The sequence below is a fragment of the Oxyura jamaicensis genome, chromosome 12, assembly GCF_011077185.1.
Source record: "Oxyura jamaicensis isolate SHBP4307 breed ruddy duck chromosome 12, BPBGC_Ojam_1.0, whole genome shotgun sequence".
NCBI classification, from domain to species: domain Eukaryota; kingdom Metazoa; phylum Chordata; class Aves; order Anseriformes; family Anatidae; genus Oxyura; species Oxyura jamaicensis.
The window spans coordinates 288,767-305,389 of record NC_048904.1 but is presented as its reverse complement, the minus strand read 5'-3'; the positions used below and the strand labels follow the sequence as shown (position 1 = coordinate 305,389).

General features: G+C 37.7%; 1 protein-coding gene across 12 annotated transcripts in view; it reads left to right on the top strand.

Moving 5' to 3' along the window:
* Positions 1-820: 820 nt before the first annotated feature.
* Positions 821-16,623, top strand: part of CCDC66 (coiled-coil domain containing 66) — a 41,482-nt gene continuing 25,679 nt past the window's right edge. For 3 of the 12 annotated variants that reach the window (XM_035338187.1, XM_035338190.1, XM_035338186.1), the window contains exons 1-12: positions 1,385-1,545; positions 2,606-4,832; positions 5,881-6,292; positions 7,218-7,350; positions 7,542-7,645; positions 8,598-8,722; positions 9,374-9,496; positions 12,109-12,362; positions 12,735-12,819; positions 13,728-13,889; positions 15,619-15,763; positions 16,235-16,357. In XM_035338187.1, coding sequence (XP_035194078.1) covers positions 4,731-4,832; positions 5,881-6,292; positions 7,218-7,350; positions 7,542-7,645; positions 8,598-8,722; positions 9,374-9,496; positions 12,109-12,362; positions 12,735-12,819; positions 13,728-13,889; positions 15,619-15,763; positions 16,235-16,357 — 1,768 coding nt within the window. In that variant the 5' untranslated portion in view covers positions 1,385-1,545; positions 2,606-4,730. Of the gene's footprint in view, positions 947-973; positions 1,337-1,384; positions 1,546-2,605; positions 4,833-5,880; positions 6,293-7,217; positions 7,351-7,541; positions 7,646-8,597; positions 8,723-9,373; positions 9,497-12,108; positions 12,363-12,734; positions 12,820-13,727; positions 13,890-15,618; positions 15,764-16,234; positions 16,358-16,623 lie in introns of those variants that run through there. The other 9 variants (XM_035338188.1, XM_035338192.1, XM_035338191.1 and 6 more) reach the window with 9 other exon arrangements.

The following is a 16,623-nucleotide window of genomic DNA, read 5'->3' as shown; positions in this document are numbered from 1 at the left end:
GAAGCGGGGCTAGGTGGAGCTAGGAAGTGAATATGCATAGGTGTGTTGTGAGACACACCTATTGCATATGCAATATGCAATATTATGTAATGTATTATGTATGTAATATTTTAGGGGATAAAAGAGAATGCAAGCGAGCGAATTGTTGCACATGACTTTGGTGGGACTAACTCCCCCACCCCCCCCCCATTGTGCTGCCCAGCGCTGAATAAACATACCTACTTTACAATCTTACTGACTGTGGAGTCAGTTTTCCGTGACTCAGCCTGTTGTCTCATTTGTCTCATTTCTATCCAGTTTTCTATCCTGTACTTGATGATCCTAAAAAATTATCAGCTAGACAAATTAATGTTCAAAAGTTATTCTTGATAGCATCTCAGGGAGATTCAGAGAGACTGCTGTAAGAAAGCCCAGATGGGCAGCACTTTTATCACCACAGCATTCTGTATGTCCCTAGCTTCTTGGGACTTCACAGGAGGTGCGTTACTGAAAAAAATGACAGCCTCTCTTATCTCTGCTTTTCCTCTAGGCCCTAAATCAAAGTCCCAGAGACTCACTCGCTAATGTTACCAGTCAATAAATGCCCTGTGAAGAGCTAGGAAGTAATATTTGAGAAAAAAAAAAAAAAATACTCAGGCAGCCGCCCGTCCCTGCAAAGGGCAGCCTCAACTCCCACAGGGCGTCACTGCAGCGCCCCAAGGGGCACCCCTGTCCCGGAGGGCGCCAAGCCGAGCCCTCCCCGCCCCCGCCAGCAGGACTCCATTCCCCACAAGCCCACACTCCGCCGGCCCTCGAAGTGTGCGAGGAGCCCATTGGCTCCGCGGGAAACCTATCGTCTCCCGCCTCCTTGCGCGGGGCTGGCAACGGCCGTACACAGAGCGCGGGCGCCCGAGGCGACCCCAGGCACCCCTCAGCACCCCCGGCCCGGCCGCGCCATGAACCTGGGGTAAGGAGCGGGGCTCTCCCCACGGCCGCCTTTGGGGACCGCCCCCGCTTGGGGCGCTGCTGGCGGGCCCCGGGAGGCTCCGAGCCTCGCCCTATCCCGTCCCTCAGGGCCCTGGGAGAGGCCCAGGCCTGGCCCTGTCCCTCAGGGCCCTCGACCAGCCGGGAGCCCCGAGGGGCGGCCGCACCCCGCTAGCAGCCTCGGGCCCCTTTGCCGTGTTAACTAGAACGGTGCTCATTAGCAAGCTAGGAGCCTTTGGGGTTTTCAATGAAAGGCAGCTTGAGCATAAGCATTATTTTGAGCACCCCGAGAATGAATCGGACAGATTTTCTTAATTACGTGGAAGAAGAAAAGGCGTTGGGCACTTTGTGCTCATAGTGAGGCCTTCCCACAGTTTTTGTTTGTTTGTTTTTATAAACCTTTATGGTAGCATTTATTCTACTTAAATTGTACTATTTTGCATGGATGAATAATTCAAGACTTAAGAATACAACACTTCGTAATGAACAGTGCAGGAATTCACAGAGATTGGTTAGTATTTTTTGTAGAATACAGTGTATATACAGTGGCACCTTCACTCTAGAGACATACCTTGTAAGGGTGTGATGGTTTCGCTCGGGTGGGTGACCGAGCTCCACCACAACCGCTCTCTCACTCCCCCTCCTCAAAGAGGAACAGGGAGAAAATACGATGAAAGGGGCTCAAGGGTTGAGATAAGGACGAGGAGATTGCGCAGTAATTATTGTGATGGGCAAAACAGACTCAGCATAGGGAGATAATAAGATTTATTGCCTATTACGAACGAGCTAGAGAAGTGAGAAACAAAGGAAAGAAACCAAAAGCACCTTCCCACCCATCCACCCTCTTCCACCTCCTCCCCCCGAGCGGCGCAGGGGAACGGGGGAATGTGGGCTATGGTCAGTCTATAGAAATTCTTCTCTGCCGCTCCTTCTTGGTCACTCTCGTCCCCTGTGCTGTGGGGTCCCACCCACGGGATGCAGTCCTTGCTGAACTGATCCAGCGTGGGCTTCCCACAGGCAGCAGCTCTTCAAGAACTGCTCCAGATATGGGTCCGTACCACGGGGTCCATCCCTCGGGAGCAAACTGCTCCAACCTGGGTCCCCCACGGGCAGCAGCTCCTGCCAGGTCACCTGCTCCTGCGTGGGCTCCTCTCCACGGGCTGCAGGTCCGGCCCGGAATCTGCTCCGGCAGGGGTCTTCCACAGGCCGCAGTCTCTGTCGGCGCAGGGCCACCTGCTCCACCGTGGTCTCCTCCACGGGCTGCAGCGTGGAACCCTGCTCCACCGTGGTACTCCATGGGCTGCAGGGGGACATCCTGCTTCACCATGGTCCTCACCACAGGCCGCAGGGGACTTCTGCTCCGGCGCCTGGAGCACCTCTCCCCCTCCTTCTTCACTGACCTTGGCGCCTGCAAGGCTGTTCCTCACTCCTCTCACTCTCCCAGCTGCTGTGTGGCGCAGCATTTTTTTTTCCCTGTCTTAAATATGCTCTCACAGAGGCGCAAACAACATCACTTATTGGCTCAGTTCTGGTCAGCAGTGGGGCCCTTACCAAACATGGGGCAGCTTCTAGATCCTTCTCACAGAAGCCACCCCTATGGCCCCCTGCTACCAAAACCTTGTCACATAAACCCACTACAAAGGGGCTAATTCAAACTTTCCAGTTATCATTAATAAAATGTATCCTTTTTGTGACCTGTTTTCTTTGTATTGAAGAACTTCTCACAAACATAAAGTTGGAGAATGAAAGTTCACCTTGACCTACCATGTTATAATGGAGTACAGTTGTCTATGTTATTAATGTAAAGATCTTAGCCATTACCATATTACTTAATAGTTCAGATCTCTCTCTCTCTCTCTCTCTCTCTCTCTCCTTTTGCAGAGATGGACTGAAGCTTGAAACTGAAGTCTTGGATGGAAAGCCAAGGCTAATTTTAGCTTCAGGTATTTTTTCAGTCATTTATCTGAAGTAATTTTTAAAGCTTCTTAAAGTTTAACCTCCAAGCAATATGAACCACAGCCATATTGAAATATTCAGATTAGGAAGAATATTTGTACAGTGCTATTACTTAGATCTCTTAACCAACTTGCCACTGGTCTAGGTTGATACTGAACATCTGAGTAGTCTGTCCACAGGTGAACAACTAAGAAATTGTCTTGACAGTTTACAGCTTGTCTGCCTTCACAAAATGTTAAGTACTATTATATATTGACTGTCATAACTAGAGAATGCCTGCAACTTAGTAGCACTGTATTAACAAGGGAAAGCAGCTTAGCAACTCCCTGCTTAATTTAGAATTCTATCATACCACACTTCTGAATTTAAAGTAGTTTTAGTATCTGGCAATTGAGGTTTATCATTTTCAATAAGTTGTTTGTTCAGGCCAGATCTCATTGCTGTCACACTAGAAAAAAAACATCTCATATGTTAATAATTAAACTTTATTAAAATCTAGGTTTTTGATTTATCAAACATAAACACTTACCAAATATATACAAGCATAAAACCACTTTAACTGTTGTCATTCAGGGTACAGGAATTTTCCATTTAATGCCCTCCAAATTACATTCCACTTTTTGCTGTCGAATGAGACATTATGAGAGTCAACAAGGAATACATCTACTGAAGACAAAACCTTGAAACATCTCCGAAACAGCAGCACTACAGCTTTCACATACCTCCAAGGTAGTTCACATCATTTATTCACTGACCCTATTCAGAGGTCTCTGAGATAAAGTCTTGCCTTGGACTCTGAGCTAGCCTCAAAGAAGCAGTCTTCTCCAGGAATTAACAAGTTACCTTTACAAAGCACTTCCTGAATATTGAAACAATTTAATTTAAAACTGGGTGAATGAACCTAATGAGGAAACAGTCCCAAAGCACTCTTACTATGGAAACTGCAAGATGGTTCACAATTTAATGCATGGCTCTCCAGGAGAGATTTAGTATACTCCCAAGATTTAAAATGTTCATCTCAATGGAAGACTATTAATAGGGTGTTCTGCAGACAGTCTAAACAGTTAGTATTCTCCAACACACACACAAAAAAAAAACAGGAGCTACCGGTGCAGAGTGTATGACAACCACTGTCATAGCAATGATTGCATAGTGCAGCTGAAGCAGCCTTATCTTCACAGATTTGTTCCACTGAACTGTTCATCCCAACTGTTTTCTCACCTTTTTCCCTTACCCACGTGTGCAAGATTCTTCATGTTGAGTATCTCGTTCTCTCTATCAATATTATAATATTCTTTATTATTAAGTATTACATTAAACATAATATTTTTGCAACCACCAGCTCTGTGCAGAATTTGACTTAAAATACTGAAGAGTATGCATACTTCAGGGCAGCGGTAGGGGGAACAGTAAAAGGTGGTGTGATTATGAAAGGGTTGTTTCTTTCAGCTGTAAATGACGGAGACATAACATCATGTATGGCATTGGATGCATGGACTGTCCTGGAAGAGTGTGACACAGAAAGCAAACCAAAAAAGCACAATAAATAAACAATTAAAAATAAGCCATTATCTCTGGGCTCTCTGAGAAACAGAACGAGTAGCATAGGAAGATCAGACTGGTACAGTAGTTCTATAGACAACTGAAAATAGATACTGAAATATATCTAGATTTTTTTTTTCCCAGCATACTTTTGAAGTGTATATTCTGATTTTTTTAATTTTTTTTTTTTTAAGTAAAATAATACAGGCAGATGTTACAGGGAAAGTACTTGCCCCACCTTACAAAACATCAAATGACTATAATAGTTCATGAATTTCTTAAGATCTGTTTTTCAGGAGGAAGTTGCTATTAAATACTGCTTTCATGTTTGTGTTTGTTTCCCAAAAGATAAATCAAAGCTTTCAGTGAAGGTAAGTGAAGAAATTACTTTTCAATTACTTCATACATTATACTCTTCAATTTGTTAACGGGCATTTGAAAACACATTTGAAGTGTCTCAGTGTTTATAATCAGTTATGTTTATGAAAATGGATTTCTCAGGTTCGTAATAGCCATAAAAAAGAATCATACAATATCCCAGGTTGAAGTGGGCCCACAGGGATCATTGAACCCAACTCCTTGCTCCACACTGAGCCACCTAAAAATTAGACCCTATGGCTGGGAGCATTGTCCAGACAGTTCTTGAACTCCAGCAGTGATGCTGTAACCACTGCCCTGGGGAGCCTGTTCAGTGCCTGACCACCCTCTCAGTATAGAACCTTTTCCTATATCCAATCTGAGTTTAAAAAGAGTTCAGCAACAACAACATCATCATCAACACAAGGTTGAATTTTAAGTCATATTTTAAGTTATATGACTACTTTTACCTTTGCAAAATGCTTTAGTTTGACAAACAAAGTCATCCAAATTGGAACTCTCAGAAACCCTAAAGGGATTCTGGTTAATATGATCTGAAATGTGTTTTAGTCCCAGTGTAGTTGTATAGGTTGTCCCTGTCTTAGTGAACTGGAATGCAGTGAGCAGGGGAACCATAGCAAGCCTGTACCTGTGAGATATGTGTACAGCAGGAAGCCTGGAAATGGTAATGTTATTACAGAATGGAAGAGTCAAGACTGAAGTAGTAGTGGCTGTTTCATGAAGACATATTCCCATTTGAAGCCATGCATCAGAAATACCAAAAGAAGAATGAAGGAATACTTCTGGATTCTTTTAAATGTTATGGTGTATGAAGTAATTTTTCGTGTCATCTTTAAATATTCAAGTTTAGGAGCTAAATCGTCATGTAAGGCACTCAAAGATATGTCACTAGTTGATACGTAGTTTCTATTGATGGAACAGAGAGGAAAAGTGACACTTTTACCTGTTGCTTAAATCTTTTTGTTACTTATGAGAATTTATTTTCTTAGCTTATTTAATATCTGGTGAAATCTTACTTTTTTTTTTTTCCTCTCCAAACAGATGGGCAATAAAGCCAGAGTCCCTAAACAGGCATTGAGAATAAGGCATACTGGACATATTTTGAGGTCAATGCAGAATGCCTGTATCAAGCAGGAAAACTTAGCAAAACCAAGGAGTGAATCAAGCTTATCAATGACAAAAGGTGAAAAAATGCAAGTAACTAAACCTTCCTCAAATGAAGCTACAGCTAAAGATCACTCTTTGATTTTTCAAAGAGATAACACAAACAGGAAGCCTGAGAATCTTGATGTTAAAAAAAGTAAACAGAGAAGTCAAAATCCACATGTATCAGCTGAAGACTTAGGAAATTTGGTGTGTTTAACACAAGAGCAGCTTCAACAGATTTTGATGACTGTAAAAGAAGGAACTAGAAGCATCTTTGAGACTCATAATGAAAAGCCAGAGGAAATGGGTAAGATGCATCCTGCTGCAAAAGTACAGTTTCCATACAGATAGTTGAAATTTGTTTCATGGAAATGGAGCTAAATGTGAAAGTTTAACCTTGAATTCATAATTTAAGTTTATTTGCATGCTGCAGAGATGTTACTCCAATGGTCTCTGGCAAAATACTGTTTGCTACTATAGATATGAAATTGCCTGTTACTGTTTAGGAACCAAACATGTTATTGCTAACAGTAAAAATTAGGAACTGCTTGATAGTATTCTAATACTTCTCAGAGTAAGAAAGCAAGCAACTGCCAACGTTTTGTGCTGAAATTAAGTATTTTACACTGAGGAAAAAGATACATAGTAGAATGGCACTGTACTATTACTATTATAAGTTTGAAAAAAAAAAAGTTAGGACTTTCTGGTTGTATGAAGTATTGCTGTGCATCTCAAGAGCAGCAGTGACATTTTCCTCTGCCCCCAAGATACACATGCATCTTTTTGCCTAGCTGTAATATTACTGTTGAGTATTATTTGTTTTGCAGTCCTTATACTGCCATGTGTGAGAACTATTGTGTATGTTCTTGTATTAAATCTTTAGTCCTGTTTTTAGACCTATGAAAGGTCAGCTCTTTGTCACCACAAGACTCATTGAAATAAAGTAATTACAAAAAATAAATTAATTTTACTAAGTACAAAAGTCTAAGCTGTTTGTCAGGTATAAGCATTTATTATAAGTCTAGCATTCTAAAAATACCCTGTGAAGTTTTTACTTACATGCCTTAGACATACAAGCAGAGCTAAAAACAGTTCTATTAAAGAATGTCAAGTTTGCAAGTTTCTTGTTTTTAAAGTAGTAAATGTTGAGAAGTATTTAGTGGGCACACATGCTTTACTTACGTGTGGATATATATATATTTACATATACATGTGTTTGTATTCTACTACAGCTGTTAATGAGTCAGAGGAAAACACAAGCTTTTTGGAGAAATGCTACAATGAAGTTTCATCTGTTCCAGATGAAGCTAATTCTAACTCAAGCAGGAAAAAAGAGTCATATCAGCAACAAGGACAGAAAGTTATGTATGTAAATCTGTGTTACTGTCTACAATAAAAGTGTCTCCATTAATGATTAGTATTGCTAATCTTCTTATTACAGTAAGAATTAATATTCTTAATCACAGTAAGAATATATCTAAAGGTAACTTCTAAATTAGTATTTAAAAACAACAGATAAGCTTTTTTGGTATTATTTTTTTTCTATCCTCTTCTAGAAAGGAGTCATGGAAACCAGCTGACATGTTTACTACCTTAGGTGAAAGAGAAGGGAAGAAAGCCTTATTAGAATTTAAAAAGACACAATGGAAGAAAGAATTAGGTAATTATAATGCAGACTATTTATATGTGATCAGTTTATTATGCTCAAGATGCCAAGAAACCTTGCATTCCTTATGCTTTTATAGATTTAGTTGTATCAGTGCAATTGCTACGAATTTGGAAGTTATGTACTTTTGTCTCTAGGAAAGATTGACATTTATGAGTTTCAAAAAAACTCTGTGTAAAGAAAGAACTGTAACATATTAGGTGCTTCTGAACAAAATACTGTTGTTTATACTTCATATTGTAGGAGTTACTGGCTACTGATTTGGTCACATTCTTTCACTCTGTGATAGCCATTATCATTAACAAATGAGTTTGTTTCTCTTAAGGGAAAAGTGTTGCCTTATCTACCATTGTGACTGAATACAAGTTGCAATTTGACCTTGAAATAGTTTTCAGCCTTGCCTTATCCCTAACCAAGGGGAACCTGCAGAAAATTGAGAGTGTTTACCACAGTAAAAAAGCTTAATTTGTCACAAGCTTTACATGATTGATATACATGAGTGTTTTGTTTTCAATTTGGATGTAGACTATCTAGTTTCAGTTTGATTCTGCACTGTCAGCAGCTTGCATTTAATATTGTTAATCCAGTGCAGCTATAATCTTATATCATTAGTATTAATAAAAATTGAGATAATTTATTTTTTTATTTCTCTTAGTTTTCCCTCTCCTTCTCAGTTATTCTTAAGCCTTCAGTTTTTTGTAGTCTTCTCAGAGATTCCTGTTACCTCCACATCTCTGGGCAGAGACTCAGCAGCCATCCTCTTTTAGAGCAAAATCACATTTAAACTGATGGCTCAGTGACTTCATCTTGTAGCCCTTTTTACAATCAAAACTGTAGAGCTGGTGTGCCTTTTTAATTATTTATTTTAATAAATGCATCTACCTGCCCGTATTAGGAATTCTCACCAAAGTTTTGTGCACTTCCCTCCCCACCCATCCTCCTGAAGATGAACAGGTAGCACTGAAGAAGAAGCTGAAAGAAACTTTGGAAGGCGAGGTGGGTTGTTTCTGGGCAAAATCTGGTAATGAAAAAACACATACAGAGAAAATGGAAACAGCTAACCGTGATAAGGTAAAGCTACCAGTAAAAACACTGAAGAGCACAGTTTCCACTACACTGTTCCAGAACTGTTCAATTTTTAATTCATACAAAATTTTCTTTTTTGTATGGATTAACAGCATTAACTGGAAGTAGAATCAAATTTCAGTGATCAGTTTAAGCTCTCTGAAGCGCTGCCAGTTTTACAAATTAATATATTTATATAAAGAACAATCTGTTTCTGTCTTTCCACGTTGATTACTAACTAAAAGGTATGAATCTTTTCCAGGTCTGTTTTGAGGAATAATCTCAATGGTTATATAATTATTTGCATTGTTCATTAGCTCTGCTTACAGAATATTAAGCATAGCCTTTTGACTTTTACTCTAACCTGCCTTTCAGAAAGTGAACTGTCACTCTGAGAATGCTGTCAGATAAACACATTCTTAGGGGAGACTGCCTCTACAGTGAAATTGATTGTTTTCAAACAGGATAGGTTTGTATCTGCTGTCAGTTAATTACAGTAAAAGCAAATGTCTTTTTTGTGGCATACTCAGCATTCATAGAAAGTGTTATCACCTTGCTCACATAACAGCTTGTACATAACATGTACAAACACACTTATGTACTCAATACATATTAGTAGTTGCTACAGGTAATAGATTGGCATTTATCTTATTTCAGGAAGCTGTGCCACAGGAACAACCTTCAAAGCACGAGCAGCAGAAGAAGTGGCTTGAAGAGCTGGACAAACAGAAGGAAGAAGCTAAGCTACAAAAAATAGAAGAAAAACTGAATTTATCAAAGGTATCTGTGGTTTAGAGGTACTTTTTGAAATAAGAAAAGCTTTTATTTCAACTTTTGTTCTAAGAAATAAGAGATGAAATCTTAGATCTAATGAACTAGTGACAAAGATGTAATTGAAGGCAGCACATCCAGTTTTTCAATCATAAACTCAAGAGAGCTACCCACTTAGCCAGTAGGTGTTCCAGTAGCAGAGAACAGTGTGTCTAGTTTGATGAGAACAGTGGTATTACCTCCAACTCTTCCTCCCTACCCCCCATGGAAAGCACCAGGGGCTGGAAGGTTTTATAGGAACAATAGCCAGACACTGTGAAAAAAGAAGCTTCCTGTAGACTACCAAAGAAGATGAGAAAAAAAGAAGGAAAGTTAAAGACAATCACAATGTGTCACAGTGGTGTTCAGATCTCATTTCTGGAAATGCTACTTTAAGACATATATATGCACACATGTACACGTTAATGAAGCTTTTTAAACATTTCTACTCTAAAAAGGATTGAAGAAAGTAGCCCTACCTTTTTTATCCTTCAGGTTTTTTTCAGGCTGTTGAACATAGGTCTCTTACACTGGATCTCAAAGGAAACTGTGGCCAATATAATTGCTTTGCAGGTCAGATACGTGGAGGCTTAATACTATTGGCTGGTTTGAGCAAGATGTCTTACACCCCTGCAGGTTCTTTATATGGAAGAAGACTTATTTCCTTTACTATGTTATTATTTCTATCTTAGTACTGATTTCAAGTTCAGTGAAACATTCTCTATTCTTGTACAGACCAATATTGACATGTTCTTCTAAAGCCTCTTGTCTTTTGAAATTAAGAAACATTGTACTATAGCTAGAATCCAGATTTCCAAATTGCTGTGTGTAGCTTTAACCCAGGGTCAAACAATCCTCTTGCTATGTATCAGGTATATTCACTATTCTCCGTATTATTAGTGAACAAGAATCACAATTATCAAAAAACTTGCCTCATATGAGCATCCATAACCTACAAACTTCTGTATTAAAAGGCTGCAGCTTTTACTTTCAACTAAAGCATTTAATACAGCAATTACACAATCCCTGGAGAGAAACTCATCATTTCAATTCCATAGTTCATAATGCTAGGAGAGAGCTTTCCTACCCACCTCCAAAAAAACCACCTTCTTGCTAAGGTTGGTCACATACTTACCTGTGACACAAATTTTTTTCATTTCCTGAGCTGCTGAAGGAATTGAATTTCCTTTGCAAACTGAGCTTTATATTGTGAAAGCAACACAGCTGTGAAAGGTCCCAGCATTAGCTGCCTCGTTTTTTTAATTTGATAGCTGTGCCCTGGGGCGATAGATGTAGTTACCCACCTTACAGTAATCTCACTTCCAGCCCCTTTTGAAAGAAAGCTACGTGCACTTAATCTTGTTTTCTTTAACATCTTATTTTTCAGGTCTTGTGTTACACGCTCAACCTTTCTACATATTTTACTACAGACTTACATAAGAATAAAATAGATTTTTTTAACTGCTCTTGTGTGGTTCCACATCAAAAGAAAGGCAAAACCTAGGAAACAGGAGACAGAATTATTTGGATTCTTATTATTATTTAGACTAAGAGTTTCTTGTGTCTTTTTAAATAGGTATAAAACTTTTCTTAAAGAAGGTGGCTTTTTGTTCAAGGAAGTGACTCCCAGAAAGCTTTAAGTGGATTACGTTAGTTTCTTTTCTGCAGAACGCAAAATGTGAGGGAGCCGTTCTCCAGTCCTTCCAGAGAAACAAATCTTTTATTGAGAAGAAAAAAACAATTTCAGTACCTACAGCAAAAACAAAAGTCCCTTAGGTAAAAATCTTCTATTAATGAATTATTAAAATATTCAGTTCCCAACATGGCACTAAAGAAAATAAGCTCAGGTGGTACAGAACGGAGACTTAAAAAGCCAACATATCACCTCTAAAGAAGTTTCAGGTACTTTGCTAGGATTCTTGTGTTTAATTGAAAATGACGGATGGTGTGGGTGGAAAAGAAGGCTTATTTTACAATGGGCCTGTCAAGCTGAAAATGGGAAGTTATAGAGTAACATATCAGCCCAATGCACAGGAATTCTGCTAGTGTCCAGCATTAAAGCAGAGGCAGTAAATGTGGGCCAGTGTAAAACGTGCCACTTGGTTCATGTTATCAGGGAGAGAATATATACACAAAAGGAGAAAAGTATGGCAGAGTGCACAGAGTACTGACATCAAGCAGTTTTGCAGTAGTATTTGAAAAAATATGGGATGGAATAGTAATATAAATTGAAAAAGTACCAAAAAGCCTTTTTTTGTTTTTTTTTTTTTTTTTTTTTGTTTGTTTGGCTTGAACGTTCTGGTTTGTTCATTTGTCTTTGCTGTCAATATAATAGAAATATGTTGGTGCTGACCAAGTGTATTGATCAACAGTGTAATTTCTGATCTGACTTGTACGCAACAGAAATAGTTCTGTTTTCCTTCTAGGATATTAACTGCTCTGTGTATTGTACCTCCATAACAAAGATTTTCAGATGTTCCTGTTGTACAAAATATGTATTGTCTAACTCTTTGTTAACCATACTTTATAGAAACAGTGTAATTGAGCACATTTCCATTTTTTGTTACTTCATATTTATTTAGGCTGAAGAGCATGACAGATGGGCAATGCATTTTGATTCTTTAAAGAACCATCTTAATACTAATGCACAACACCCTTTAAATGGAATGCACAAAAAGCAGCCTGAAAGTCTTTGCCTGTCACCTGACCCTAAGGAGCTGACTGCTTTTGTTCACCCTTTTTCACCTGCAGCTTTAGGCAACCTCATGCCCTCAAAGGTGGAAAATGCAGAAAAAGGTGCTAAAAGCAGTGCTTTGGATCATAGTCAGAAAGTTAGGTGAGTGAGCTTTGAAAGGGTAATCATCTTCCTAGCTAATTCATTTCTGTCACCTCCTCAGAAATTAAAAAAATACTTGAATAAGATCCTTTAAAGCTGATCATTAGATCTATCTCATCTAGCTTTTGCTTTTTTCAGAATTACATGTTGTTTCACCTTTGCAAGACAGAATTGCCTCTGTTCATTAATAAAATTTACAGCAGGCTTACTTTCTTCCTTACTCATTACAATGAATTATATTAATTAATTAATGCAATGTGATAGCCTCGATATGAAAATATTACTTGAAATCTAACTGAGACTTCTAATTAATAAAGGCTTTCGGATTGCCTTTTTATGATTAAAAACATATACACATTTCCTTGTTTGTAGTTTCCTTCGTTCAATGACAGCTCTCCTGGATCCTGCACAGATTGAAGAAAGACACAGACGGCGGCAGAAACAGTTAGAACATCAGGTAGATTTCTGTTTTAAAGTTTAATGACATTTTAATGAGTGGATGAAAGGTAGTTGTGTCATATGTATAAAGCATGATATCTAATAATACTGAGGCAGTTGACTCTTATGCTTCAGATCACGTTTACAATTGTTTAACATTATTCCTCGCAGAGTCTACAGTTTTTTAATATTTGTACAGAGTTGATTGCATTTCTGTGACAGAATTCTCACCTCAAAAATCACAACACAGACTTTAGAGCTCTAATAGGTTTTGCATGCATTTTTTTTAGTCTCCACTGTCATCAGGAGGACTGATACTTGCATATAACCCTTCCATGAATTTTAAACTTTTATCTACTTTACTGCCGCCATTCCCATTACTTCTGCTGCACTCTTAACTGGACATATATCTTCATAAATATGTCTATAGAACAATGTAAATAAATCTTAGTGTAAATGTAATAATTCTGTCTGCTAAAACTGGTATTCTTGCTAGATCAAAGTATGTTAGATAAAAATCAGACCACTATTTCTTCACAAGCAATGTACACATTTCTGAAAATATAAAATGAGACTTTTGTTTATCTTTGAGCATTTTGTCTTCAAACTGCATTGCTTGGCAGGTAGTTCTAAAAAATTGGAAGGCAACTACATATCTTTTGAGAAATTAGAACAAAAAAAGTGTTTGAAATACTTTTTCATTAGGGATGAACTGTTAGACAGCTATTTTCCCTAGTAAAATATAAACTAGTTTCCCTAAACATTTCCCTAGTGTCACATAAACTAATAAATTGTCCTGAATAAATTGTCTCTTTTTTAATGCTTCCAAATCCAAATATTATACACATACATGGAAGTATATGAGTAAATAGATTGTAATACCTTCAATTTTATACCTTTTAATTCTATTTTTTATGATATTACCAGAAAGCGATAATGGCTCAGGTAGAAGAAAAGCGGAAGAAGAAACAACTGGAGGAAGAGAAGAGAAAATGGGAAGAACAAGAGGAAGAACAGTGCCTAGCACGAGAAAAAGAACTGATGCAGAAACAGTTTGAAGAAGATATGCTTAAACAAAAACAAAAAGAGGTGGTTTTCTGTATTTTGTTTAGTGCAGATAAATGGAACATTTTTACTGATTTATCTATATGTACTAAACTTAGATGCTATGAATAGAGGGAAGCCTATGTTATTGTAGTATATTACTTTGATATACTATTTTTAAGTACAGTAAAAGATGACAGGATATATTTTGAAACTGTGCAAGGGATTTTGCCACATCTCCATGAACATGACCATAACTGCTCTAAAGCTTGAACAAAACTCCTTCACAGTTTCAAAATGGTAAACAGACTTCTGCCTACCAAATTCAGAGTCTGTAATAATACTATTTTTTGAGGAAAACAGTTCCTCACCTTCAAAATGGTGCTGCCTCCTCATTTTGAAAATGAAAACTACCTGAAATTTCTAAATTTGAAACCAAAATCTGTTTCTTCAATTAATATAGTACAATATAGGTTTTAGACAAGTTTGGGTTTTTGGACAAGGGCCTTTTCAGAAAGATGAATGAATAATAACTGGCAAAAATGCACTTGTAATTTTAAATAATGTAGAAAAATACATTTTAAACCTAAATTTTAAATAATAATAAAAAAAAACTCAAAATCTGTTATCCAATTATTGTTGTTGATAAGTTGATGCTTTTAAGATGCTTCAGTAACATGAACTTTATCTAACTGGATGTGCTTTTACTCTGGATTAAAGAGTTTCCAGAATATAATTTGGAAAAGTCGTTTAAAAAGTTGTTCTAGACTTTCATCTCTGTAACTATTGCTGAGCTGTCAAGATTGTTTCATTTAAAAATTAAACTGAAAGTAACATTTTGACCTTTGGTGTACACAAATTTCACATTTTTATATATTCTTAACCTCTTACAGAAGAATCTGTACAAAGTTAAAGCCATACTCTTTTTTTTCTAAAGCCATACTTTTGGCATAGTAGCAGCTGTAAGTGTTAGCAGAATTCTGTGATGTCATAAAACAAATTGTTTTCAAAAGCATAGCCTCCTCGAGAACCTGCAGAAATATGGATGCCTGATTTCTCTGTATTTTCTGGAGGGAAAGGTATAGGCTCCGCCTGTAGATGCTAGAACAAATTTCTAAAATTAGGTAGGAAAAGTCGTATTTCTATGAAATAGCTCAGCTCCTTCCAAATATGTCATGATACCAGTTTTGCTTTCACTGGCAAATGCAGTGGACGGGGGGTATGAGATGGTAATATCAGTTTGGATAGGAGTTGTTCCTTGGCCCAGTCATCTTGAATCCACTGGGTCTAAAAATATAAGCCTCAGATTTAGGGATGTTCTGCCATTTTTAGGCAGTTTCTACTGCCTCCTTTCTGTGAAACTAGGAGGAAGGATTCTTATTTTTATTTGGGCTTCTTTTATTTCATTAAACCACATTGATGGTAGATAGCTGAAATCAGATGACATTTATGAAAGGATGAATTTATCAGAAAGGAGTTAAATATCCAAATAAGTTTGAGGATCTAGATGCTGGCTTTTTAATGCTTGGATTGAACACCTTTCATCAGCACAGCAGAATGCAGAGCTTCTGAATTTACCATTAAAAAGTTAAATGTTAGGTATTGCATCTACTCAACTAGTTTTTGTTGTTTTTTGGGAGGGTTGTTTTAAATGCTTTACTCAAAACAAGAATGCATGTTGATATGATTTCTGTAAACGTTGGGGATTATATGGAGATTAAATAATCCTATTTTATTCTCAAATGATCACATATTTACTTTTTTTTTTCTGAAGGAACTTGTGACTCTTAAAACAAATGAGATTTATCAGACAATGCAGAAAGCTCAAGAATTAGCACAGAGATTAAAACAAGAACAGCGTATTCGAGATTTGGCTCAGAAGGGACATGACATTTCAAAACTTAAGAAGAAACTTGGTGGCAAGTACCAATCTTTTCATATTCAGTTTGCTTGTTCCTGTGGTGTTTGCATGTGAGGTGCTAGTGTCCTTTCTTTGCCAGTCTGCATTTGTAATAAGGTCAGAAATTGCTCCTTTGCCTCAGGAATCAAATTTCATTTCAGTTTATTTAGAGAGCTTTCCAAACAAGTGTCGTTGTTAACTAATACTCTAAGTATGTATTTTAGTACATTACTATTATCATATAACTTCAAATGCTACATTGCACAAAAGAAGAAATCCAAGGCTGTCACCAGGAAGGAATATGGAATATTCCGACCTATAAATGGTCAACTTGATTTTCAGTGAAACAGGCCGAGTATTCGGATCTGAATCATAGTTCTCAACCTTTTACTTCGAGTTCTAAGCCACAATAGTCTGATAACTTGATAGCATAGTTTAAATGGAATATATGTTGCTACATTAAAAAAAAAATTGCCTTGATTATTTTTAGGTGACACTGAATTTGAAAATTGTAATACTGACATTTCATATCAAAGTCATAACATTTCTGATGACATGAGCAGTAATATTCCTCGGCAGACTTCTCCTTGGAAAGACACCGCTGTACAGACAGGTACGCAGCCCTTCCACTTAATTACCGTGGTGTACCGAAATACAGGCAGTGGAAGAGCATATTGGTGTAACTGAGCAATAGGGCCAAATCCCTGTCATTCGGAATGCAATAAAGCTAGCAAGAAGTACTTGGACAGACACAGACATATTAGAATATTACCATATATCACTGTATTCTTCTAAATGATATGCCTATATAGTTGTTACCTACCAATTACAAAGTCAAATCAGCCAGTCTGAAATATGGTGTTGGCTTAGAGTCATAGT